The 26985-nt window shown below is 35.2% G+C and overlaps 1 protein-coding gene across 3 annotated transcripts in view; it reads left to right on the top strand.

The window, feature by feature from the left end:
- Nucleotides 1-26985, top strand: part of ANKRD28 (ankyrin repeat domain 28) — a 120905-nt gene that overhangs the window by 74781 nt on the left and 19139 nt on the right. For all 3 annotated transcript variants that reach the window (XM_053939537.1, XM_053939530.1, XM_053939522.1), the window contains 11 exons: nucleotides 4242-4312; nucleotides 7190-7390; nucleotides 8034-8121; nucleotides 11240-11382; nucleotides 12458-12670; nucleotides 18112-18190; nucleotides 18617-18731; nucleotides 19149-19231; nucleotides 21636-21699; nucleotides 23050-23118; nucleotides 24968-25108. In XM_053939537.1, the coding sequence (XP_053795512.1) occupies nucleotides 4242-4312; nucleotides 7190-7390; nucleotides 8034-8121; nucleotides 11240-11382; nucleotides 12458-12670; nucleotides 18112-18190; nucleotides 18617-18731; nucleotides 19149-19231; nucleotides 21636-21699; nucleotides 23050-23118; nucleotides 24968-25108 (1267 nt within the window). The remainder of the gene's footprint in view (nucleotides 1-4241; nucleotides 4313-7189; nucleotides 7391-8033; nucleotides 8122-11239; nucleotides 11383-12457; nucleotides 12671-18111; nucleotides 18191-18616; nucleotides 18732-19148; nucleotides 19232-21635; nucleotides 21700-23049; nucleotides 23119-24967; nucleotides 25109-26985) is intronic.

The raw sequence follows: 26985 nt of genomic DNA, 5'->3' as shown, positions 1-26985 counted from the left end.
TGAGATGCTAGATCTTGCTGGAATGTAAGGATATGGATACCAAGAAGTATGCAAAAATATATGTCCAGGGATTGGTGGCTAATAGCACATTTAAATGTGCAATTGCCACACGTGGGCTGGTAGAATTATACCCTCCAGGATCATTCTGCAAATCAGTGCACATACTCAATCACAACATTTGTCTCTTGAAACATAAACTTGCTAGAAGTAAGCATCACAGAGCTTTTCAGTAGCCTCTGTACTTTATTTATTAAATAAAATGTGTCTCTCTAATTGTCAGTTTCGTGAATGCAACCTGACGAGATGTAACATTCAGGGACTTTGAAGAAAATTATGTCATACTTCTCTCTCACCCCATGTTATATAGAGCAAAAGTCCTGCTTTAATATTTGTCTACATGTGTAAACTTACTGGGCTGTAGTAGCAAAATTAGTGATGAAAGGGGTGATCTTCTTTAATGTTTTGGCTTAGTGCACCAACATGGAGTAATAATTCACTTCGTTTGGAAGGTGCTGTTTTAGGGGAGGGTCGTTCACATTTCTGGTTCTTAAGTTCAAGCTGAATATTTTGTTCCAGCATTGTGATTGCTCTGACAAGCACCCACATCTTTTTCCTGCAAACTCTGTGGCATTAAAATAAATTTTATAGTCAGCAAATGGGAAGTTTTAATAAACATATTAAGACCAGGCCCTTGGAGTCTTGAGGATCCAAGGGACAGAGGCAGAGAGGGAGGAGAACAGCAGTTTCTTAGGGTTGTTTTTTGTTTTGTTTTTTTTTGGTTTTGCAAACAGGGAATTAAGATACACTGTACTGTGCTTTGAAAGAGCAAACTGCTCATAGCTGGCATTTGAAATGTGAGAAATGCCCTGGTTAACATGTCAGCAGGTTGGGCTTCACAGGGATAATATTGCATTGGCAGTGCTGTGCAGTGGGTTACACACATACATGTGTTCAGACTCTCTTTAAGCCAAATGTGAAGCAATATCTTAAAGCAAGAGCTATTCAGTGGAGGTGTAACATTTGATGTACATTTTTGCTACATTTATTTGCAGTGATCTGGAGTAGGGCTTTACCTCAGATGATCAAGGCTATAAACTCCCTCACTGTTGCAGGGTAGGACTGTGATGGGTTTGAGAGAGCCTGTGAAGAGTCAGGGAGGAACAGTGACATTTTCCCCAAATCATGTGCTAGGCAGTAAAGAGCAGCCTACAGGAGGATTATGTCCTCACATATAAGGCTGTTTGGAGAAGCTCCTTTATGAAATTTAAATGATTCTTGGCAGCATGGCTTCTTGGCGATGATTAAGGGCAAAGTCTCTCTCGTTAATTTAAAAATGTTATTTTGTTTAATGTATCTAAACTGGCAATCTTCCAGTCCCCAAATTAATAAGGCTTATGTGGTTTTTGGTAGAACAATTATTCTAATTATTGCTTAAAAACTTTCTTTCAATATAACAATTTTGCAACTTTTTTAGGAGTTTTTTTTGTGGAAGGAAAAAACAAGCTTCGTGATTCTTTCTTAAGTAATTCCATCAGAGATTCAGATTTGTTAGCAAAAGTCAACTTTGGCTTTTTCTCTGTCAGGGAATCCATAATTTTTTGTGTATTTGAAAAGTTAACTTATTTTAGTATCTGTATTTTACACTGTTTCAATGTGCTAGACCTAGGCATGCTTTTTTCTTTGGGTGGAAGACTACTTATGGAACAGGGGGCAGGTATTTGCTATGTTGATTTTTGTTCTTTTAAGAGGACCATGTTACTTTTAGATATCACTTTAAATTTCCTTAGACATTTCTCTGGCTAATGCTGATTTTCTTTCATACTTTCACATATTCTTTTCTTTAAGTCTTAGCAAGTGTGATTAACTTACCATTGTGAAAACCTTTTTACAGTGTCTTTTTGTATTTATTTCTTCTTTCTTCTGGTGGAGTTTTTAGGCTGTGTGTTAGATGTACCAGAAATGTCAGTAAAATCTGAACACTTCCACACTGCTTGGACTCTAAGCACATTTTCACTGAGAGCTAGAGCTTAGGTAACTGCTGCTTTTTTGGAGCGGAAACATGCATTTCTTCTCTTCTGATGGGCACATTGCTTTTCCTATCTTGGGCTTCATTACCTGGATGGATCTGAGCGGACCCCAAGTCTTGCAACTGCATTTTCTTCAGGAAGATCAGGATAGTAATTAATGGCTTAGTAACTCACTCAAGTTCTTTCAAATGCTTTAAAGACGTTTGTATCCTAAAGTTGGAGATATAAATCAGTTTATGAAAGTCTTTATTTTTTGGTTGTTGGCTGCATGTGAAGTCAGGTGGAGCTTGGAGTACGATTTTAGCTCTTGTTTTTTGTCTCATCTGCTAAAAACAAGATGTGGTGAACAGTTACCTGGAATATAATCAAGAATTACAGATACTTTTGACATATATTGATTACATTCTCACCAATCATTACCTCATTACATTTGTGATGTCATTCATCCCTTGCTGTCTTCTAGGAAGGATTGCCAAAAATCCTCAGGTGTTTCTAGTGACTTTTAGAATACTCAGACTCTTTCTTTGCTTGAGTTCTATGCAAGACTTGATATAGTACAGTCTGCTATGGCACATGATGTGTTGCAGTGCACCACTCAGTCCTTAGGATGTGTGACGAAAACAGATACTTGTGGTATCTCCTAAATTTTTGTTAGACTGTGGGGGTTTTCTTCAAATGGGCTTGGACTTTCTTCCTTGTTTACTAGTCTTACTTTTCAAAAACTTTTGCACTTAGGAAAATAGGACAACATCCTATTCTGAAATTTAGGTAAGGAAAGGTGGAAATCCGTGAAATTGTAGCCAGCAGCTAGATCTCAGTCTCTGTCCAGTGGGTGGAAGACCTAGGATCAAAGTGGAAGTTTGGATCCTGCTTCCATGTTCTGTTCTTATGACTGAAAGGGATGGATTGAGTAGAATTCCAGAGAATTGACCTCAGATATTTTGGTTGCTTAGTATATACAACCATGATTTTGTACACACTGCTGTGTTTCTTGATCGGATGGGCTGGGAGAGACTTCTTTGCTAGTGCAGATCTTGGATCAAAATACCCTGTCTCTCAGTTGAATATCCTGTCTTGACGAGCAACCTTTTTGGCATCTTCTGTCTTACTGGCCTTCCATCCTTTTCTGTTATTTGCATAGAAAAAAGTTGGTTCTGACATACCAGTATTATGTTTAGCTTGAGATGTGACTCAGCTCCAGTCATGTAGCATTAATATTACTGTGTGATTCTTTCCAACAGTATTTCCAAACTCTTTTTTCTCAAAAATATAAGATTTTATCTAAGCTATCCCTGTAAAATATCAGAAGTTTCAAAATAAAGATGGGTAAGTTTCCAGTCAGGGTATAAATATCCCACAAGTTTCTGTATGTGTGTGTATCAGTAAGAAATTAAATTATTAACCTTAATCATTAGGTTTTCTTGTTTGTTGGAGTTCACTGGAAGTTAAGATGTAGCTCAGCTGCTTCCTTCAGGGGAAAGAAGTTCCCAAACCCTTCTTTCCTTTTATTATTAAGAAAAAAATTAAAATCCAAACCCGGGCTTGTGTCTCTTAGAGATGTTTGTGCAGCTTTATTTCCTGGGGACAGGGAGGGCTGTTCCTTGAGTGTGCTTTCAGAAGTAGAGACATGTGGCTGTTCGTCTCTCTCATGAAGGGTGGACCAGGAGGTACCAGGGTGGGCTAGGTGACCTGCTGGAGTAGTGTCCCAGCGGAAGAATCATGGTTATTCTATATACCTGTCCATCAGACATTGCAACCACAAGGAAACTTCAGGCTTGGGGAGTAAATGCAGACTCTTTCTATATTTTCATAGAGAATTTCAACTATAATGGGAAACCATGAGATTTTTTTTGCTGTGTGAAGGCAAGGAGTTTGTATTTCTTACACAGCAGCCTTTTATGTGGCTTTGGAAGGGCAAAATATTATAGAGGATGACCTAGTATAAAAATATGAGTATATTTTGATGTGGAAGACTATTATTGGTAGTGTTAAAAGAATTTCCTCAAAAGGTTGAGTTCAGCTGGGGAACAGATTCCTTTTCATTTTTTTACATGAAAAATGCAAAGAAATGCCTAGAATAAGTAAATTAATTTTACTAGAATAAGTAAATAGTTCTATTTCTGAAAATATCTTCTTGAAAATATCTTCTTGAAAATATTTTAATCACTCTGTAAATACCTTTTAAATTTCTGTTGTTTTTATTTTTTGTTACAGGAGCTAGAGTTAATGCCAAAGACAGCAAATGGTTGACTCCTTTACACAGGGCTGTAGCATCTTGTAGTGAGGTAAGTTACTCTTTTTGACTACTTTGTGTTAAAATAAGACATCTCAAATTACCTTCTGTCCATTGTTCATTTTTTAAAAAGTGCAACTTCTCAAACGTTTGGAATTCAGATCATTTTTGCAAATTTTTTGCAAAATCTTTTTTTTGCCCTTTGAGGGAATGTATATATTTGTATCTATTGCTTAAGCTGTAAGAAAGGAGGAAAACGATAAACTTTGAGTTCTCAGCTTTGCTCTCTGTGACTTCCCAAGCAGAGGACTCTGCATGCAGTATTCTCAAGGCCCTTTTAGTTCTCCTAAGGTAACCAGAATGGTTTGACATGAGGGAAGTACAGATGAATTAAGATTTAGAACAACTTCTACAGCATGGTCTTTGCATTGCTTCATAATTTTTTTACATGCTTTTGTGTTGAGGCATTGAAGAAATAAATGGTTCTATTAAAGGCCTGGCAGTATCTTTTTTTAAAAAGTGACTAATTAATAGTATTGAATATTACTTTAAAATTCTTAAGTTGAATGTAGACTGCTTCTTGAAGTCTACCAGTTATACAGTTATGAGAATATCATAATGCAAGAAATTACTTGGTTTTTGTTTCCCTGTGGTGATTGTCCTAATAAAAAATTTAAATGCCTGTAGAAGATCAAAACAAACAGAGAAATGCTGATCTTGTTATGTGGAAGAGTTTATGCAAAACTATCTCCTTTGAGATCCTGAATCAAATTGATGCTCATTTCAGTATGTTTCAAATAAAGGGTTTTAATAGTAAACTTTTGTTTGGGAAGATAGAATTGAATATTTTAGTTTTGACAAGCATTGAACTTCAAGTGTTTGATCCATGAGCTATCTAAACAAGCCTAGTTTCAGTTTTTGCTTTTGAATTCCCTGGATAAACTGCAGTATTTTGTCACTAGCATTAATAGCAAAGTTATGTAGAGATCATGTTATTCAAAAAAACAGTATTTGAAAATGAATCTTCAAGGGCTCCTTATTCCCAAATGCTATTTGTTCTTGAGATATTTTTAGGCTGTTCCTTTGGGAGCTGACCAAAGCACCAAATGCTGCATTCTTCAGAGCTGAGGAACAATAAAAGCTCTCCACATCAGTTATGCTTGCAGAGGCAGAGGAGTGCTGCAAACAAACTGGGATTAAATTATAACTTCAAGAAATGCAACCATGGTCATAGTTTTTTTTTTAAATATGGAAGATTTCAAACAAAAGATTTCAATCAAAGGCAAACAAGACAAGTAAACCAGTCAGACGCTTGATAGGCGCTTGTCAGAATTCTCTATTTATAAACACAGTGAGTCATGGGAGCCCATATTCAGGGTTGGCACATGTAGGCACTGTTTTCTAGCTGACAGACCTATATGGGTTTGGGGCACTGGATGAAAAGCTGTAATGAAAAAACTGGATACTGATTTCAGTAAAACATCTGGACTCTTGAAGGACAGCTGCAATTTAACAAGGACATTGAAGCTTAAAAAATAGCTGGAGTTATGGATTTAGCTGTCAGCTGCACAAATTCAGGCAGCTTCATGTCAAGGCAGTCACATTTCTATTTGTGTGTGCCTGCTGTATGTTGCAAATTAAAAAAAAGAAACCCCAAATAGATTCAGTCATGAAATTCATTAATGCAATTGCACATAAAAATTAGATTCATTATTTTTATACTAATTTTGGGGTGCTTCCTTCTGCAAAAGAGGTAATAGCTGTTCTGAAATTTCCTTGTTCTGATATGGTATTTCTTAATATTTAGTTTAAAAAAGATAAGACTTAAAATATAATTAGTTTTTTAAAGTACTATATCTGCTTCAGTTTCTCAGAGAAGACCTATTCAATTTTCTCGTTAAATTACAAGCCTGTGATGCAGTATTTTCACTTTTGTGTTTGTTCCTATCTTCTTTTTTATTAACAGTACAGGAAATTTCAACATGTTAAATATTATTTATTCTAGTATAAATAGGATCAATAGTGACTTAGCATTCTGCCCATAGACCTTGCTGTTGTACCAGAGTGTAATTCAGAATCTCTAGGAGCAATTTGTGGTAACATGTTTTAAGTTCAAAGTGGTAATCAATTATTTGTGTGCTCAGTGACTGAGTTGGCAGTCACCAAAAGCAATTAGGGGAATCGTGGGAAGGTCACAAAGCTGATGCAAAATGCAATATTCATCATCATGTTGATACCGCCAACATGTTTATTTTTTTATGCATTCCAATTGTGTGCATATATTTTAATGGGATTTATCTTGCTGTAAGAATTACAGTCTTATTTGTCAAATTTTCACAGCTTCTACTTCTAACAAAAGGAAATGAATAATCATTTTGAGAGATGGAATTCAGTGCAATATTTTAAAACGGTTTGCAGGAGTTTTGCAACAGTGCATGTTGAAACTTTTTGTGACCGTGCACTGTTTTATTTGTGGTTCTCTAAATGTACATTTACTAATCTCGGGTTTGCCATTTGTAGACTTGGACAGTTGAAAAATTTTACTTGGCAGATTGATGGAAATTCATTATAAGTTCATAGTATTTCACTAATCTTTGGCTAAGAATTCCACTAAGGGAAGAAATCCTAGGGTGGTTTATTAAACTTTGGAAAGCAGTTGTGATGACAAAACAATTTTCCATGTTGCTTAAGGAACTGGATGAAAGATCTGGAAATGGTTGATTTGGTTAAATTATTCACTTGAACATTATTGTCCTTAAGAACATCCCCAGCTTTGGGTTTATGATAAAGTACAAATCCCAAAATGTCCCAAAGAATGTTTGCAAATGAACAAATTGTAAAGAGTTGTTTTCCACTGTACTGTCCTTAAATCCAAGGCTGTCAGTTCTGATCTTTACTAAGTGGTTTGTTTTTTTGTAAATGCTTTCAGGATGCAGTTCAGGTGTTGTTAAAGCATTCAGCAGATGTCAATGCTCGTGATAAAAACTGGCAGACACCCCTACACATAGCAGCTGCAAACAAAGCTGTAAAGTGTGCTGAAGCTTTGGTGCCTCTCCTAAGCAATGTAAATGTGTCTGATCGAGCAGGCAGAACTGCACTGCATCATGCAGCCTTCAGTGGACACGTTGAGGTAAAAGTTCATTTTCTTGTCTTCCACTCGTCACTCTGTCCCTCACATTTCTGATATTTCATTTTTGAGTTTAAAACCATTTCTCCCCCATTCCAAAAATCCTCAACCCCTATTTTGTATTTAAATTTGCTTTCCATATGCATCTCTGTGCAGAAAGGTTGTGGAAAATAAATGTTACATCATTCAATTTAAAGTTTATTACAGTGCTCAATTTCTTACGACAGAAGCAAATTTGTTAAGTGGAGTTAAATTAGTAACAGGTAATTTTAAAATGGAAAAGCCAGGATATTTTTCTGTTCAGTAAATAGTGAACATAGGGAGTATGTTGTCACTGAAATTTGGAGGCAATATATGTAATAAGCTCTGACTCATTAGTCCCTTAGTAATAACCTGAAGATTTAAAAGATTTGATGGCTTTGCACTATTTAACTGAGAAGTGTTTTTGTTGACACCAAGTTTTGTGTTCCTTACAGTCGCTTCATTGTGACAGCCAGTTTTTTCAAACTAACAGAATATGCAAAACCCAACGCATTTAAATCCTCTGAAAACGCATAAATTTTTGTTTTCTTCCATGGTTTTCTCTGTTGAAGCAAGGTTTTTTCCATTATGAATAGAAGATTTCTGTTGATTTTCTTTATCTCAGATGGTCAGCTTACTGTTGTCTAGAGGGGCCAATATTAATGCATTTGACAAGAAAGACAGACGAGCTATACATTGGGCAGCATATATGGGTATGTACATATTTCAGTTGATTAATACTGAATAATATGAGTAGTAATTAAAAAATCATCTCATATTTAGTAGTTTGACATATTTCTAGGAAAAATATTTGCATTGTAAGCATTGAGGTTATCTGTGTCTGCCAAAAAAACATTAATAGTATAATTCAAATTGCCTTGTAAATGTGTATTTTGTGGTGAGGAAAATCAATTTGTTGGAAAAAGAAAAGTAAGGTAAGTAGTTTTGTCCTTTAAAAAAGAGGAACTATGTTCTTCAGTCAGCAAGTCTAGTCACAGATGAAAAATTTTTCAGAGATGCTAAATAAAAAGTAAGCAAGTTAATACAAGGGGTACCTGAAACAGAGGATCATTACAGCATCCTTGGGGATTGTATTTTCAAAAAATATTTCATCTATGAAACTACAAATTCTTGCCTCGCCATTCTTATTCCAGGAGTGGATAATTGTTGTTCTCAAGGTCTTGATCAATGCCCTGGCAGTACTGTCAGAGTAATGTTCTTCTCTGCCTTTCATCAGACTTGAAAAGAATTGAATGTGCCATTCAATTATGAAATTATCATCACAGCAGTAATGCTCTTAATTTATTATATGAAGCTGGATGAGATTGCACTTCAGGAATTGATACCAGTGCTTAAAACCCCAGAAGTTAAAGAACAATCTTCATTATTGATCTAATGTTCTTTGAATATTTTGCATTACTGTTTTTAATGTACTTAGAGCTGTAAAGCAATGTCTTTGGCCAGCCATCTTACTGAATGTGGTTATTTGCAAAATTTTATTGAATGAAACTTGTACATGAAATTTCAGAGAACTGACAAGTGTCAGTGAGAGGCCAGAGACACCTTCTGTCTTGTGCTTTTTCGCAGATAAGCTACGTTTATTCCAGTTTTAATCAGAGCTATTTTGTAGCCTATTTACAGGGAATTCTCTTAACAGTGTTTGGGCAGGAAAAATGTAATTTAATTGATGTTGATCTGCCTAAATTTCCCTGTAGACAATAGAGAAGAAAAAGCTTTTGAAAGTCTTCAATCAAAGTAAAAATAATTATGACATTCTCCCTCACAATTTAGAGCCACTGTACATTGCTCCAGTTGTTTGAAGAAAACCTTAAAAACTTTTCCACCATGTAAAACTGACCATAAAACAAAAGTTATGCTTTTCGTCACTCTACTATAAATAACTTTCCAGGGTGATATCCATTGTTTTGCTTCCTTCCTGCTTTTCACCCGGCTCCATTGCTGTCCAGCTGCAAAGCTGTGACTGACATGGACTTAGAGTCCTGTGTGCTGGTGTTGCCCTCACTGGTGCACCGGGATGTCTCTGCAGCACTTCTCACGCCAAGTACCTTGCTCTTCTCTGTGAGAGTCTTCCACTGATCGCTGCTTGCCTTTTCAATGCAGGTCAGGGTTTTTTTTTTTGGCTTTTTACCCTCCCTTTGAAGTTTTCTCTGCCACTGTTCTGTTCACTGTCTCTATTCCTTTCTATATCTTCTGTACTTCTGTCTCTCCTGTAGGACTTGCTTTCATTCTTGTCCCCAATGTATTTGGGTCAAAATATTAGTATTGTGTTTGCATTTCTCTTTTCCTTCTTTTCTACTATAGTGAGGTAATTAAGAAGTGAAATATTATTGCAGCACTTCACTTTGCACTGGTAAAGTCTTATGGTTTTGGTTGGTATAGCTAGGTGAAATGGTGTTTTGTGTGCTGTTGGGTACGCAGCATAAAATAAGTATCACAGTGTCTGAGTGTTTATAAAAATAGCTTTGTCTGTATTGTTTTGGGTATACACTTCAAACTTTTGCAAATTCTCTTAACTGCTTAAGGAGCAGAGACCCATACTCTTTGTGAAGCACCTAAACTGAAAGCTGGATTTGATACTTTCTTCGTAGGTGTCTGATTGGATAAGTATAAACATAAGTATTCAGTGTGCCCCGCACCACTTCTTTAACTAAGGAAAGGGTGTCACTTGAAAGGTAAAATAAAGAGTCCCACAAGGGTCAGTTACAAAAGTAAAGCACCAAGTTAATTGTGCTCTGTTAAAGTAATGTATTTCTTTATTCAGCAGTCTTTGTCATGATTATCCACATGCTTTCAGTAATGAGTTGTTTGGCAGTTAAATTAATAATAGAGCAAGAATGACAGATACTTGGTTACCCCATTTTCATGGCTTCTCAGCAGGCAGTGTCACAAGTGCCTGCAAGCAGAGGAGGAGCATTTGGGCATGGAAGGGAAAAGCTCATTGCCCTTTGCAGCTGGGGTGGGTGTTGGTGTTGGGGTCCCTGGCCCAAAGCTGGCAGTGAGAGCTACTGCCCACCACTTCAGGGTGGGCTCCCTGCCCTCTCTTCTCTTTTCCACCTGGAACTTCCCCCATGTCATGCCTTCCTCATTATCCCAACTCTTACTCGTACTTGTACTCTTACTCTTACCCTTACTCTTACTCTACTTCCATTGTCTTAGGAGAGCAGCTGATGCTTTTTAAAAGGCTGTGGTTCCTCAAAGACCATCTGAATCAGTCTTGAAAAATAGAACTATTCTAAATCCTGTATGATATGACTTAACATTTTAAATGCTTTGTGGGTAAAGGGAGTTGGATCGAGGGGTATATTTTAATGTAAAAGTAGAATATTTTCTTCTTTTCGTGTTTGAGTCAATTTTTCAAAGTCTCTGCCTAAGATTTAAAAATCTTACTGGGCATGTTTGGAATTGGGATGACAGTGGAAGATTGACAGTCACATTTGTCTCTCAAGTTGTTAATGTAAAATTGTGATAAATACTTAATAATTACTAAGTTACCTTGCCTCTCTAGTTCTCAAGTCTTCAAAAAAACACCTTCTTTTTAAGCAGAAGACAGGATTGTGTTTTGAGTATACAAATTTATTTCTGCAGTCTCAATGCTATGATTGTTGGGTGGGGTGTGTGGAGATGATTATTTTATGTTGCTTTATAGTTCATGACAGGATTAGAAAACAAGAACAATTCTTTGTTTTCCACATTAGGTACAAAGGAATAATGTCCTGATCATGTTATAACAGTTGTAGAATTATTAAGTTTGTGAACCTGTGCTGATTAATAAAATATGATGCTTCATTTTATTTGTCTTTATTATTTTAGGTCATATTGATGTTGTGAAATTACTTGTGACCCATACAGCTGAGGTGACATGCAAAGACAAGAAATCATATACACCCTTACATGCTGCAGCATCTAGTGGGATGATTAGTGTAGTCAAATATCTTCTGGACCTTGGAGTTGATGTAAGGAAAAATAAAATTAAATGGGAAATATTTGTTTTAATTGTTTGAAATGCTCTTGTTAGTACCGTAGCACACTGTTTATTTAGGGACAGGTTGGGATATAGTGGAAGTTTGTGAAGGAATATCTCTGGAAGTACTTTTTATTCTATAAACCCTCATTTCTCCATTAAAAGTAAACCTCCTTAAGAGCCTTGAAGATTTTGCACAATAGTTGGAAAATAAATGTATATTTAATAGGGCTTTTTGTTTATTTGATATTTCTTGCTCTTAATTCATTGGACTGGAAGTCAGGAAATAGGAATTCCGATCCTAGCTTTGCCACACAATAATTTTTGAAGTGCAGGAAATTAAATGCTTTTGCCTCAGTTGGTAAAATATGCATGGAACTGACTTTCCTACGTGACATAAATTTTAGATAATACTAAAAATTGTGTGAAACTTCAGTACTGCAGTAAATGAGGCCATATTAATAGTGAAGTGTAAATTAAAAGGTTCTACAGTACCTGCCTGTAGAAAGTGTGTTAACAGTAAACTGTGAAACTGTGTAAGAAATCTACATTGTGAATCACAGTCTTAGTCTTGCAAGGCTGGAGATTGCAACTCAAGCTCAATATTGAGAAGTAGATCAGAATTCAGTGTCATGTGTGTACAACAAGAAATTCTGTTTCTATATGTGCACATATACACACAAAAGGGATCTTTGACCTCTGTTTTTAATGAAAACTTGCAATGCTGTTTTGTAGAGGTCTGTGCTATGCTTTGTGTGTAGCATCTGTGCAAATTGCCACAGGTGATATTTTTGGCCTGTGTTACCTCTCTTAAAGCTGCATGCAGGAAACTGGTATGAAGACAATTGGAGGAGGTTGGCTCTCTTGTAAAGCAATCATATCTTCCCCAGAACACAGATCTCAATTAAAATGCTATATCCAGAAAGAACTTAATTTTAATTTCTGGTTTGGAAGAGTTCCAAAACATAATCTTGTGACATGAGATTTTTCCTTTGCTAGAATTAAATGCTGCATTAAGTACAGCTTTTTATCTACTAAGTAATCTTGGGCTTTTTTTTCTCTTATAGATGAATGAGCCAAATGCCTATGGAAATACTCCTCTCCATGTAGCTTGTTACAATGGGCAAGATGTTGTAGTGAATGAACTCATAGACTGTGGTGCTAATGTAAATCAAGTGAATGAGAAGGGGTTTACACCTTTGCACTTTGCTGCTGCATCAACACATGGAGCATTGTGTTTAGAACTCTTGGTCTGCAATGGAGCAGATGTAAATATAAAGGTAGGTGTATCCAAAGCCATCCTTTCACACTTAAAAATCCTGTACATCTTTATCAGAGGTAGTTTTTTCAAAAATACTTGTTTTGATAACATGGAGAGGTTCCCACTGATAGATGGAGTATTTGTTTGAAAATTACTACAGTAAAAATGAGCCAGTATGTTGCTTCAAGAAACTTGATCTGAATCTGGAAACCTCAATGGGATTTATTATATAGCCCAAAAGGATGAAGAAAAATGACCATATTGTCTGGCCAATCACAATTACATTTTAATGTCAGAATTCTATATGCTTTGTTTTCCCTAGTCTAGCCATATAAGTAAGAGCAAATAATTTGAAAAAATGCAAAAGTACATATTTTTCTTATGAATAAGTAACATGAACAAAATCAGGGATATTTCGGGGAAATGTATATGGCCTGGCTAATTACTAGAGCAGTTGAAGAGGTGATAATGTAAGATCTTAGAATCTAATCAGTCAGGGAGATTTGGGAAGAGTATATTTAAAATACAAACATAAATAGATCAGGCTAGTGGAAAGTCTTAAACAGCTGGTGTTTTAATTACTCCAGTGAAATTTTGTGAGCAGAGTCAGTATAAATTTTACATCTCTGTTTGGTCACAAGTTTTTGACTGCAGGATATTCCTTAGAATCCAGCCTTGTTGTAGGTGGAATTTAAAACAAGCAAGCTTCAAAGAAAACTATAACCTATACCTTCTATTTTCTTCTCCAGTGTGTAGGGTAAAGTCTTGAGATATATGAGAGAAATGTAAGACCTTCTGGTTTGTATTATGTTGATTTTTACTCTAGTAATGAAAACTTAACTGTATTCAGAAATATTTAGTGGCAGTATCTGGTGTCTTGGCAGGTTTTAGGCTGAGGGAAGTAGGAAATGGGTGTATGGAATGAAGTGTCCAAGTGTTCCTTATGGCAAAATGTCTGGTTGCCTGAACTGTCACCTACATGTAGTATGAAGGGAATTATCTGTTATTTAATTTCTTGGGAAAAAATGGAAAAGAAATCTGATTAATAGGTTTATGCTTGAATTTCAGCACAATCTGTGCAGGAGGTGAATGTTAGAGTAGCTGACATTTCTATTAAAAATCTTGGGGTTTGTGGTTCACTTCATGTAAGCAGTGATTTTTACAGCGATTCAAGCTGATTTTTTCAGTTAACTAATTCCAAAATACAATTTTATATCTACTGTTAGTACAAAACCCATAGCCAACTGAAAATTTGAGAGTATTTTAAAAATAAGCTCTTTGATGTGGAAAAATCCGAAATGTATGTTCCTGCTCACTGTTACGTATATTTAGACATGCAGCTCATTTAATGAAAATGTGCATAACTCAGTTGTGGAAAAATTCATCACCAAAGTGCCCTGCAGAAGTAAGGAGCTGTGTTACAGGGTTTATTGCCAACTTGTCCTAAAATATCCAGGTCACAGTCCATTTATTTTTGTTGCCAGCTTTCTGCTCTGCCTAATGTCCCCGGCTGCATATGACTGAGTGTTCAGTGTTGCAGGGCTGGTTGACTTTTGTCCTATATTCTTGAAACATCATTTTTCAGTAAAGTGTGCTCTGCCATGAAAATAATCCCACAATGTTAAATATACTACTGATTGTATTTGTGTGTTACTTACACAAATAAGAGCAAAAGAGAGCTTATAGCACCTTCTAGTACCTGAAGGGGGCCTGCAAGAGAGCTGGAGAGGGACTTTGTTCAAGGGCATGGAGTTACAGGACAAGGGGAAATGGCTTCAGACTTTGAGAGTAGGGTTAGGTTAGTTTCTGTTGTAATTCTGTTAGTAGCATTTCTGTGGATTTATACCAGTATGACTGAATTTGGCCTGTAAATTTTACACCTGAAGGCGTGAACAGCCTTACTTTGCATATGAAAACTTAGCATTGCACTGTGGAAAAGTGCAAGAACTGAGGCAAAAGAAAATAATTTTTAAGTCAACTTCTACTTCCCTGAAAAGGCCTATAAAGATAAATCTTGGATTTAATCAGAAGAGCAATCCCTAAAAAAATAATATATTGCGTAACTAAGAAAGAATTGTGGATTTAAAATGAGATGGAATTAGGGTGTTCTTACTAAATATTTATTGAAACCAAGCCTGTTCAATTTCCAAATACTGAGGCTGGAGTTCAAAGTACTTCTTAAAATGGCTATAAGATCTATTTTTCATCATAATTATAATGCTTTTGTAGGCTGATTCAATCATTTCCTCCCATGTGCAATTTTTCCTGTGATTTTAGAGGTAAGAGACAGGATAATGTAGGTGCAGACTAGACAGTACTATTACAGTGCTTCCTGCTCTGGATGACTAGTGGGGAGAGCAAAAGGGAAACACTCTTATTCTTGCTGGCAGATAGAGGGGAAGTTCTTGTGCATATCTGTGAGTGCTGGCCTCATCTCAAGAAGGGATTATGTCGCAGAAAATAATAGAACAGTTGAAATATGTTATATGCTTTTTAGCACCTCTGGACATAATTTCCTACTTGTTTTCATAGCCTTGTCAGTGTCCACTGTAGAACAGTGAATCTTATTAAGTATTGCTCATTACTGCAGCACTCCCTCCTCACTATTCAGGATTTCCATGCATGGAAGAACACATTGAAATGAGTATGTAATGGGGCAGTATTAATTGTTTTATGGACCCCATTGCTGCTTGAAAATTCAGTGACCTAAATAGAAGAAGTTTTTTACTTTCATTGGTGGTACTAGAACATAAGAATTGTTGCTAGGGGGAGATTTCATTTGGAGGAATGCTGTGACATGATAGACCCACATTTCCTCTCCCTCAGTGAAGCTCAGTAGTCCGAGTACACTTAATATGTGAGTAATCACTCAATAAGACACCTTGTGCTGTGTATTATTTCTGTCTAATAGCAATTACTGTTCTTAGCAAATTTGCTATGATCTAAGTATTTTGTGGTTATATTTTCTCTAGTGATAGAAGTGATTTGGGTGATTCCTTTCCTATTACCACATTTAGCTGAGTTTCAGTGAAGACAACAAAAATTATCATTAGCCCATAGCTGTCCCATCATGTGCTGTGATCCTGTCTGAGCTCATTAAATCACACAGCTGTAGTTAGTTTGATATTTAGAGAGAAGACCCTAAAGACATAAAGAAAGGGAAATGGAAGCAAAGTTTAGAAGATACCTCCCCGCTTCTGCAGTCCAATCTCCTGGCATCTCAGGAAATAGTGATTTGCTTAATAGAGCCTTGATATTTCATTGCTTAAAGAAATATTTGGCTACTGGTTCTGGTCCTACGTATCCTTTTCTAGTGTCTTAGAAGGCAATTCTGAATGCAATCCTATACCTGGCAGTTCAGCTTCAACATGGGAATTGTCTTCATTAAATTTTATACCTGTTCTATGTTTATATGTTGATAGTCAATTGCATGTTGTGTTATTCCTGAGCTGGAAAGGAGCCTGAGACTGTTAGACATGAGAGAGGCACTCTCATAAAATCCATTGTTTTAGGAATCTATGTTAAGTGAATTTTTAAGTAAATTTGAACAGAACAAATCTAAAAATCTCTTATTGATTGTACTGTATTTTCATTTATAAGTGGAAAATGATTCTGTAGCTTATTTTGCTGTTTTTTGCAAGATCTTACTGAAGTTTTCTTGTGAGAAACTTAACCACAATGCTCTTCAGTTTCCAATAGTGTCACCTTAAGTTATTCCTATGTCTTTGTAAGGTGCATTATGAGATCTATGTTTTTTCAGCACCATCTTCTTCATCTTCATTAGCCTGCCTTTGAGATACAGATTTATCCCATCTAAGCCAGTGAGACTGCAGGCTACTTTTATCTGAGCCCTGAAATTCTTCTGTCTGTTACCTCACTAACCTTATTTTATATGATAATTTTTCTTTCGATTAATAGAGTCTATAGATTCTTCAGGTTAAAGAAGGATAAAAATGAAGGGAGAAGTAACCAGATGTCTAACAGTTGTTTTAAAGTAATTGGACACAGAGACTTTTTCATCTCTTGGATGAAGAGATAAGAACTAAACTGTAGGGAGAAACATGAAAGAAAATTGGAGCACAGAGATTGCTTGGAGAAGTTGTCACTTATGGTGTGTTTATTTGGCTTTTTCTTAAGGCCTCCAATGACAGAATTAAAATTGATTGTCTAATTCCTCAAAAGGGTTTCAATCCCATTTTCTGTGTTTATTTGTATCTGATATGGATATGTGGATGTTGTCTTTTGGAGTATTTATGGTCAAAGAAATCTGCTAGCTGGAAGAGCTAGAGACAGCTTGGCATTCCTTATCAATTGTTTTATTTCTTTTAATCTATGTCTGAGAAGACAGTGTTTCACATAATTGTGGTGTTATGCTGGTCTGGGCAGTGACACAATGAAAAATTCTGTATCCATCTCTAAAAGGGTCTTCAGCAGACTTTCAGTATCACATCCATAGAACCATGTCCATTTGGTGCCAAAGGGAGAGTAAAGATGGGAAGACACTTTTTGTGTCAACAATTTATGATGTTTCAATACATATGTTCATGTCATATGTTCCCCTGCCATCTTTGTCTGATTTAACTTTGTATTTTGTGAACATTTCATGCTTTTCAAAGCCATCATTGAAAACACAGATGAGGTGTGCGTGTGCATTCAAGGGTCCTTTGATTTTCTGTGTCGTGTTTGAAATTTTTTGAGTGCATGTGTAGGAACTTTTTTCAGCAGTAAAGATTTCCCATTACCTGTGACAATTATGAGGGGAAGATCATTCCAAATTAATAGCAACAGTAAAAATGGGTGCTTGGAGACTGAACTGTTAAAAAGTGAAGTTTCCTTATGCTTTACTGTTGGCCTGCTTCAAGGATGTCTTTACTGGGTGAATGACATTCAAGATGCGCATTTCAAATGTATAGTACCTAGTAGGGTTGAATAGTTCTACCTTAGGACTACTTGTGGTTTATGATCAATTGCTTGCAAACATCACTTTACAGAAATTTCTAGGAAACACATGAGCTTTGTAATGTGTTGTCTTCTAATACAATGTGTAAACCCCTCTAGTAAATACAGCTACTTTCTTTCCAGAAACAAACTTAAAACATTGTTTTATTTTAGCCTTGCGGAGGGGAGGGGTTAGACATAGACTTGTTGCTGAAATTATGTGCTGTCATCATCCTCTTGAGAGTTATTACCTTAGGGACAGAAGTGTGAGTGAGTGGGCATCCCTGAGTTGTCACTGGCAGCTGGAAGAGTGACTAAGAGCAACTCTTGTGAAAAGCTCACCATATCATGCCAACTTGTCATTGCCATTATCCGTCTGGCAAAAGTGCATAGAAACAATTTAAAGGTTGGAGTGTAGAGAGAAAAGAAAATAGAAATATCCTTTTTGTTAGGTTTTTTTTGATCAGATCTGATTAATTGCTGTTACTGGTGATAAGTTAAGCAATTTTTTTTCTCTTCCAGAGTAAAGATGGGAAAACACCTTTGCACATGACAGCGATACATGGTAGATTTTCAAGATCCCAAACCATCATTCAAAATGGTAAAAAGGGGGAGGGAGTATTTTTGTCATAAGCTTTCCATTTTGGATGTTTTCGTCCTCTTGTATTGGTAACTACTTGCTGAATTTTTTTAATGTCCAGTGTCCAGTAATAGTGGTGGAGTCTGGCATATCTGTTTATAAAGTTTGATAAGTTACACTGATGAATCATTTATTTTTAAGAATGCAGGAATATGTATATAGATTTGTTTTCCATAACCCAGGCTGTTTTCCATAACCCAGTTTTTCGTATAAGGTTACATAATAAAATGATTTTCTCTACCACTGAAATCTCTATAAATTTTAAATCCAAACTAGTCAGTCACTGACAATTAATAATGTTACTTAAATGATCATGTGTCCTATTTTTCTAACAAAGTATCTGTATGCCTACATATACCCTTACTTAGTAATTACTCTTTATTATAGGAGCTGAAATAGACTGTGAAGATAAGAATGGAAATACCCCTTTGCACATAGCAGCTAGATATGGCCATGAGCTATTAATCAACACTCTGATTACGAGTGGTGCTGACACTGCAAAGTAGGTAACTTTACTGACATGAGTGCAAGCTGATATAATTTAGAAGTGTATTTATTAGGTTAACAGAACTAGTGCAATTTTTAATATCATCTTCAACTTGCAATAGGAAATACTTTGTTTATTATGCTGTATTGTACTTGTAAGTAGCTAGTCAGTATATCACAATTTGTGCCAAAATAAAGAGAAGTAGAGTTTTCTGTAATGTATTTGAAGTAAAGCTCTGAAAGTTTTAATAGGCTGTTGCACTGATAATGCATGTTGATAGCTTGGAAGGAAGTGTTTAAGATGCGAAGTTAGCTCAGTATTCTAATTAGGTGGTTTGCTGAACCCACCATGCATGTGCACTCTGGCACACAGTCATGTTTGTTTTATTTTAATTGTAATGAAACTGTGATACCTGATTATGGTGTATCTTAGGCGGGGTATACATGGGATGTTTCCTCTCCATTTGGCAGCATTAAGTGGATTTTCAGACTGCTGCAGAAAGCTCCTCTCATCAGGTAGGACACTCTTTTAAATTCTTACAAGGTGCTTTGTACTTCATTGTTTATTTCACGGAATAGCTTTTAATTATATCTTAATTTAGTGATGCATAGAAATCCTAATAGATTGCTAGTACCCTGGGGCCAATGCTTGTTTTTTAATGAACAGTCCATTTTTTTTTATTTTTGTTTTTAATGAATAGTCCACAGTTAAAGTGAATGAAAATTTTTGCAGACACAAGTTTAAAAAAATTCATCCAAATTTTAATAATACATTTATAATTTATTATTGTGTTTGTGCATTTCGAGTTGGCCATAGAGGTGGGATGACTGGTTTAGGCCATAATGAAACTTCAAGGAGAAAGATTGATAATCTTTTTTATTACTTCATGGAGCATCCAATTTCCATTCCATGATGTCTTTAGCTTAATACAGATGAGTCTTTTCCCATCTGTGCCTGTAGTGGGCACCTAATAGCACTGAAGACTTTGTGGACTGCTGTATTAAGAAAATGTTGCATTGCTATTATGTTGTTAACTAAATGCAATGCAAGCTGCTCTTTTCTTTGATGTTTGACTCCTCTCTGATGATACGGATGTTGGTAGGTCATTACTTCTCTTGTTGGCCCAAATCTTAGGGAATTCTGAGCAAATAGATTTATCCAAATGAAGCTTTTGGAACAGAAGAAGAATAAGAATAAACAAATTGGTTCTGTATTAATCTGAAGACACTTAATGCTTTTTGAAAAAAGATAAGTGGGGAGGAGAGAGTTGGGGAAAAGGAAGTGTAAGAAGTTGCTTCCCCAGCTTTATACTGTTTGTTAGGGAAGCCTGGGAGAAGAACTAGAGGAATATTACTAAAACTACCTATTGGAAAAGCTTTTTATTTACTGTCCTGTCATGGGCAAACTTGCAAGGATTCGCTTCAGGAAAGAACTGTGCAATAGTTGACAATATTTCAATTGGATGTGTTCAAAATGAGGGATTTCTCATTTTGAAGCTCTTTCTCCTTGCTGTGCTGTGGTGCTAGCTGTGCCCTTACTGGAGGTTCAGTATGGCAAAAGAAATCATGTGGAGGACTTACAAGTGGTTCCTGTGGCTTTTACATGAATTGAGAAAACTTGGATGCAAATCTAGCCTGGAGCAGATAAGGACTTGAAGAGTATGTTCCGCCTTCAGGCTAGAAAGACTACATACTGCCAAGAGCTTTTAGGATGTGCTCTTGGTGTGGGGATTGGTGTGCTTTTGGTGTGTGCAGAGTATGTGTCCTTTTTGGGGTTGGGAGATGTCTCTTTTATGTAAATTAAAGGTCTTTGATTTTTAAATTCATTGATATTCATGTACAAACCTTAACAAAATGTCACCAATCTGCCTTGTCCCAGTACTGACTGACATTCAAGTAGTTAGTGATGATAGACAAAAAACTTAGCGATGTGGTAAAGGCACCAAAGGCATTTCTTCAAACCAAACTAGGAAACTCTCCTAAATTATTTGCTATAGAGCATTCCCTATTGAAATGGGATAAGAGCATAGTGGTGCATACAAAAACTGTTTTAGGGGATATGGAGTAGGAAAATAGTCTTGAAATAATAGTATATTTGAATAACATGTCTTATGTTGTTCATTATCTATTGTTGTTGAACAGTTCTTAAAAGGGAAAAAAAAAAAAACAAACCAGCATTCTCAGGTACCACAAATGGAGATTTAGTAAATAAGTTACATTACACAAGAGCAAAACACTCATGAGAGCATCAGTTTTCTCAAACCAAAAATGTAGCTTTGAAACCCGATTTAAACAGTAATCTTTCTGTCAAAATATATGGGTAGATATGGAATTACACAGCTAATGTTTGTGATCTTGGATTTGAAATTCCAGAGCTGAGCCTTTTCAGAAAGAGAAAACTACAGTGTTCTGCAAAGAGCTCCTCTGTAATTAACTGCTATTTGCAGCCATCACTCCAACTCAATAAAGTTCTTTCTTTGGGATTAAAGCACTAAACTCAAGAGTGAAATTTAAGTAGCTCCTATATTTAGTATTACTGACATGCCCAAAATTATTAATCTCTGCACAACAATGATAAACTCTAGTGTATTCTTAAATTTTCATATAACCTGCATATGTCTTAATAGTAAATGGCACTGAAATATTAACAGGTAAATAGAATGAGAAAGAACACAGCCTCAGTGCAGCTACTTGTCTTTTACCTTACCCCTTTCAGTTTTATTTAAATGCCGGTTTTTCAAAACATTGGAAATAGCAAGGACATGTTTCAAATGAAGTAATTTTTAATGCTTGAGTGCTCTTTTGCAAATAGCTGTTAAGTTTGCTTAGCAAGCATTTCTCTTAACAGCAGATGACAGCAGTTTTGTGAAAGGTGATGTTACATAATGATTTTACAAAATCTTTTACAAATGCTTTGTAGGTTTTGACATTGACACACCAGATGACTTTGGCAGGACTTGTCTTCATGCAGCTGCAGCTGGAGGGTGTGTAAAAAAGCATTCATAATTTCATATTCAGTATTTCTTTTTCAGTTGTTGATCATTCTTGTTCTTTTTTTTTTTTTTTTTTTTTTTTTTTTTTTTTTTTTTTTTTTTGTATTATCTCCTCTCTGTTTTTCCTGCCCTCTCCCCTTGGAACTTTTGTAAACATGAAAATAATATCAAGATGGATTCTATCTACAAACAAAAAAATTATTTAAAAGTTCAGCTCAGTAAGTCATTGCTGGAGTACAGTGTCCAAGTATCATCAGCCTTACCTTAGGTTTATGTTTGGGGATGAATTGATTCCTTTTTTTTTAAATTCCCATGGATGATGACAAATTTTTTAGAATTCACAGCATTCAAAGATGGCATGCCCACCTCAGATCACTATGGGACATGAGATAGAGAACAGCAACTTTGGGAAATTTGTTTCCCATAAAAACCCATAAATAAAAGGTCAGTCTAAATAAACTAAAAGCAATAATTAAATTCCAGAGTTTAGGTGGATGAAGTAGTCAGAACTACTTGCTCATCACTTGAGTTGTGATCCATATTGATTATTGTTATTGTATTGTAGGTTTTCTATAGCAGCTACTCAAAATTGCCTGGAAGAATTGGGTAATAAATTTCATGATACACTTTGTGGGACACAAGAACTCCATGATATTGATATTTTCATTTTTCTGTTTGAATGTTGTTTAAGTAATACTGTTAAGTAATCATTCTAAGTCAAAAGTACTTGCTAGATACATCCTTGTTGCAAATGATAAAAGTTAAAATGCTATCTTTTCATATAAAAACCAAATAATTTGTGACACATTCCCTCACTCATCTCCAGTTTAGGAAAGTTACCAAAATAGCATTTAAACAATTAACAATATAGTACATCTATTATGATGATCATATTTTATTGAAAATTGATTAGATTAAAAAGTAAAATATACATGTTTCAACTTACATTTGGCCTTAAAAAATATGCAGTAAAATCTTGCCTCTGTGCTGGAATCCTGGTAGCAAAAGCATGTGACATGCAGGTGTTATTGTTTGTTTGTTTATAAGAATTGAATTATTTATTGAATTAGGTTCATGTTTATGTGCTTTATGCATGCCAATTGGTATCAATTAAATTTATATATGTGGTCTTGAAATAATTTATATTCTTTTGGTTTGGTCCAGAAATTATGGAATCTGTTTTACATACAGAAATGTATATATCAAAAATTCCATATTATAGTTCAGTTCCATTAAACTTAACATATGAGATGTACATGTGTAGTAGTTCTGATATTTGTAGGGGCCAGTATTAAGGAAATAAAATTTGCAATGACAAGTAATAGTGTATTAATTTAATAGGAATTTGGAGTGCCTAAATCTTCTGCTAAATACTGGTGCAGACTTCAACAAAAAGGACAAATTTGGAAGGTAAGACATTCCAGATTTGTATATTAGAAAGGTCTGTTAAAAGTATTGCAGGAGCAGCTTATAGATATGTGGCCATGTCTGTGTTCCAGTTTAACTGGTTTTTTATGACATCATGTCTCTAATAAACTATGTTTCAGCATATGTTCTCAAAAATCACAAACATATTTTGTAATCCTATTTTGTTAGGTAGGTGTTTAGTCTTGTTTTTAAAAACTGAATTTCATATTCAACTGTAATTTTTGTGAACCTTCTTTCCTTATAACATGGATCTAATATGTTTAAAATGCTCTCATCCAAAGACATTACTAAAGTTTTCCAAATCATGTATTAGTCAAATCTATAAATCTGTGGCTATTTCTGAGCTCTTTTATTAAAATGCCCAGTATTTTATTATAACTGCTTCACCTTTTTAATTTCACAGTATCGATCCCTTTCTGCTTCCCTGTTTGAGCTCTGAACTCTTTTGGAATGACATTAATTTCTATTTTTAGTATATGATTAAGTTTAGATGGCAGGATCAGTACTAATGTAAAATCTCTCATCACATCATGGAAAATACGGTTTTCTGGGATGTGAAGAGCAGGAGTAAGATTTAAAGAAAAAGTTATGGATCCAAAGTTGTATTTTGGTTTAAATTCCACTTCCATTATTGTCACACTATGACACGAAATAACTCACGCACGCACACTAAGATCAAGAGAGCAAAAGGAAGCAAGTTTTATTTCTGACTTCGCAATATATAGAATTCCAAAAGTGACAGTGGATTGAAGTATAAAATTGTTACCTGTCCAACTATATTGGTCAAACCAACAGTCTATCAATTCTTGCTTCTCACAAAGAAGAATATAAAACAATCATTATTTACATGATAGTGGGTGAGAAACTCTAGTAGAAATATGTAAACGTCAGAAGGCATAGAAAACTTTTAAAATAACTTTAAAACTTTTAAAAGAACAGGGCGACACATTATTTCTTGTGAAAGATACAACTATGTCACAATTTTGTCATCAAAAGTTGGGGTTTCCTTTTGGTTTGGTTTAGATTTTGGTTTAACGTTCATGTTATATAGAGCAATTTTTTCAGGAGATGGAAAATACTAGTTTAAAATGGGGAGAAATGGGAAAAAGACATTTTAAGGGAGAGGAAGGAGCCTGAATATCTCCTCAAAATCAAGATATTTATAGCTGCAGTCTCTTTAAAAATAGAAAATTAAATTCTGAGTCATATTGGTCTTTTTAAAATTTTAGCTAAACTGGCATATTTAGAGAATTGTTTATGTATTTGAAGCTGGGATAAGTTTTCTCTGACATTTTACATCAGTACTAATATTTCATGGTTTTGATACATGGTATATTTAACAGTGCCTCTGCTATGTCAGTATAGATAAAAATAAATAAAAATGTTTTCCTCTCTTAGGCAAAATTGTGCTTTGTTTATTAAAAATGTCTGTTTGTGCAATTGTTCTATTTTATTCGTGCTATATTTAGTTGTTGTGCAGATTTTAATTTGTCTATATTTTTCCACACGGCTTAAAATTACTTAACAGAAAATAGTATTTCTAATGTAAACTGGATTTCCCTCTCTAAGTTTACACAAGAAAATTCAAATAAAGCTTCATTTAATATGAAGTTTGTGCATATTTTGGCTGGCATATATGGTTCAGCATCATTAAGTGGTCCCTAGAAAGTGGCCCTATTCATTAGTACTGTGATGATGCATTTTTCGCCACAAATACTTACTTAAAAATGTAAGGAGGATTTAAGTTTCACTTTATTTTGCTTTTTTTGTCTCTATAATATTATTTTGCTGTTATTTACCATTGTACTTTTTATTTAAATGTGTACTAAAGAACTCCACTCCATTATGCTGCTGCCAATTGTAATTATCAGTGCCTGTTTGCCCTTGTGGGATCTGGAGCTAGTGTGAATGACCTTGATGAGAGGGGTTGTACACCTCTGCACTATGCAGCTGCATCAGACACAGATGGGAAGTAAGTGGCATGCTTTGTACTAAAGCCTTTCTCTTTAGGGACATTTGAGCTGTGAATTTCATGTGTGTTCTGCCTTCAGATTTGCCAAATGCATTTCTTGTATTTTTAAAGATTAAACTTAACAGAAGTGTGTGCTTTGTATATAAAAGACATAATGTAACAAATATATCAGAGGAAAAAATGAACAGCAGGAAAATAGTATTGTAAGAATTTTATGTCCTATAATGCAGATGTCCTAAATCAGGAATTAATTAGGAATAGAGTTCTTAATCCTATGTGTTGTGCAGTGGTTAAATAAATATCCTTTGTGGTGGTTATTAAGTTAATTGTGGGGGCAGTAGGGTCATTTTGCCTTAAAATCAAATTCTGATGAAGGATGGATATTAACTTGATATTTCAATATGAGATGCTTTGTCTATTTGATGTTTGAGTAAACTACAGCTGTAATGCCAAACATGACTATCTGTTGATAGTGTAAATTTTTATGATGTAGTTACACTTTTATTAATGAGATGCATCCAGAATCTTTCATAAATCCACTGATCTCTTACATGTGTTTATTTTCTAACCAGTGGTTATATTTGGCATATTTATGTCAATGACTTAAATACATATATGCAAAGTGTATGTAGGTAGGACCAAAGTGATGATTAATTAAGCTCCAGACATTGGATGTATTGAGGAGACAATGTGCACACATTGCATATGCAGCAGCACATTCCACATGCACACAGTGACACCTTCCCTGGAGAAGTGCTGCTTCATGCCAAATCACCTTTTTTTTTTAATACAGCAACTTTTAAAGGGTGAGATAGCAATAAGAATGAGGTGTTGTATTACTTACAGATTGGGTTTTGAAGGCTAAATAAAGAATACATGTATGGCCATTTAACTTATATTTGAACAATGTGCCTTTTTTATGTAAAGCCAGATTTCAAAATTAAATTGTCTGCTGCTTTTTAGAAATAATTTCGATTCCTGCTGGAGCTTGCTGAGATAATTTTACTGTAATTGCCCTCTTACAAGTTGAGCTAGGATTAATTTTAGCTTCACAGTTGCTCTGAAAACCTCCAAACTATAATGGTTCTTCAGATGACATAGTTTTGCCATCTGTCTTACAAAAGGCAGGAGCAGGAATGATGATGACAATACTGCAGAGCTTTGGGAGGTAACTCAGAGCATCATCTCTGGAGCCCACGGGCTGTTGCCCTTCTGATAAACATCTGGGTCTCTGGAAGACAGACTGCAAAGCAGAATGGCCTGGGGGGAAGCTTTTTATATTGATGCACCAAGATGAGTAGTAACAGCTGGAAAACCAGTACTGCTCAGCTCATTCAAAACAGGAATGAAGTTAAAAATGATTACTGGAGTTGGAATATAAAGTCTGGGAAAAAACATTTCAGGAAAACATCTACATAAAATTCCAAAAATATTTATGTGCAATTTTATGGTCTTTATTCACACATCTTTAAAGACAGATTTTAGAGACAAGGATGTTTTTGTTGAAAATTATTTTCCAGTTTATTCCTGTTTGAAAGTGTTTGTTTTGTATCTTTAACAAATGCTTTTGATCTGGAATGAACACCACTAAGCCCCATTTTACCAAGACTAGAGAGAAAAGCATGATTTCAGAATGAGGTAGAATAAGCAGCATCTTAGAGGAGAAAAAAAAAAGTTGCTTCTAATTATACTTTTCTAATGGAAAATAAATAAATAAATAAATAATATATGGGAAATAAATTTAATTTCAGAAAGTTTGATTAATATTCTCTTTAAGAGACCTATTGAGGACAGTTAATTATGTGAAAGATGCAGGAGTAATCTCTCTCTTGGATGCAAAAAAAATCAAAAATAATTATCTGGTTTGCACTTGAAAG

This window comes from Vidua chalybeata, chromosome 1 (genome assembly GCF_026979565.1).
Source record: "Vidua chalybeata isolate OUT-0048 chromosome 1, bVidCha1 merged haplotype, whole genome shotgun sequence".
In the NCBI taxonomy this organism is placed as follows: Eukaryota; Metazoa; Chordata; class Aves; order Passeriformes; family Viduidae; genus Vidua; species Vidua chalybeata.
This window is presented reverse-complemented; position numbering and strand designations above follow the sequence as displayed.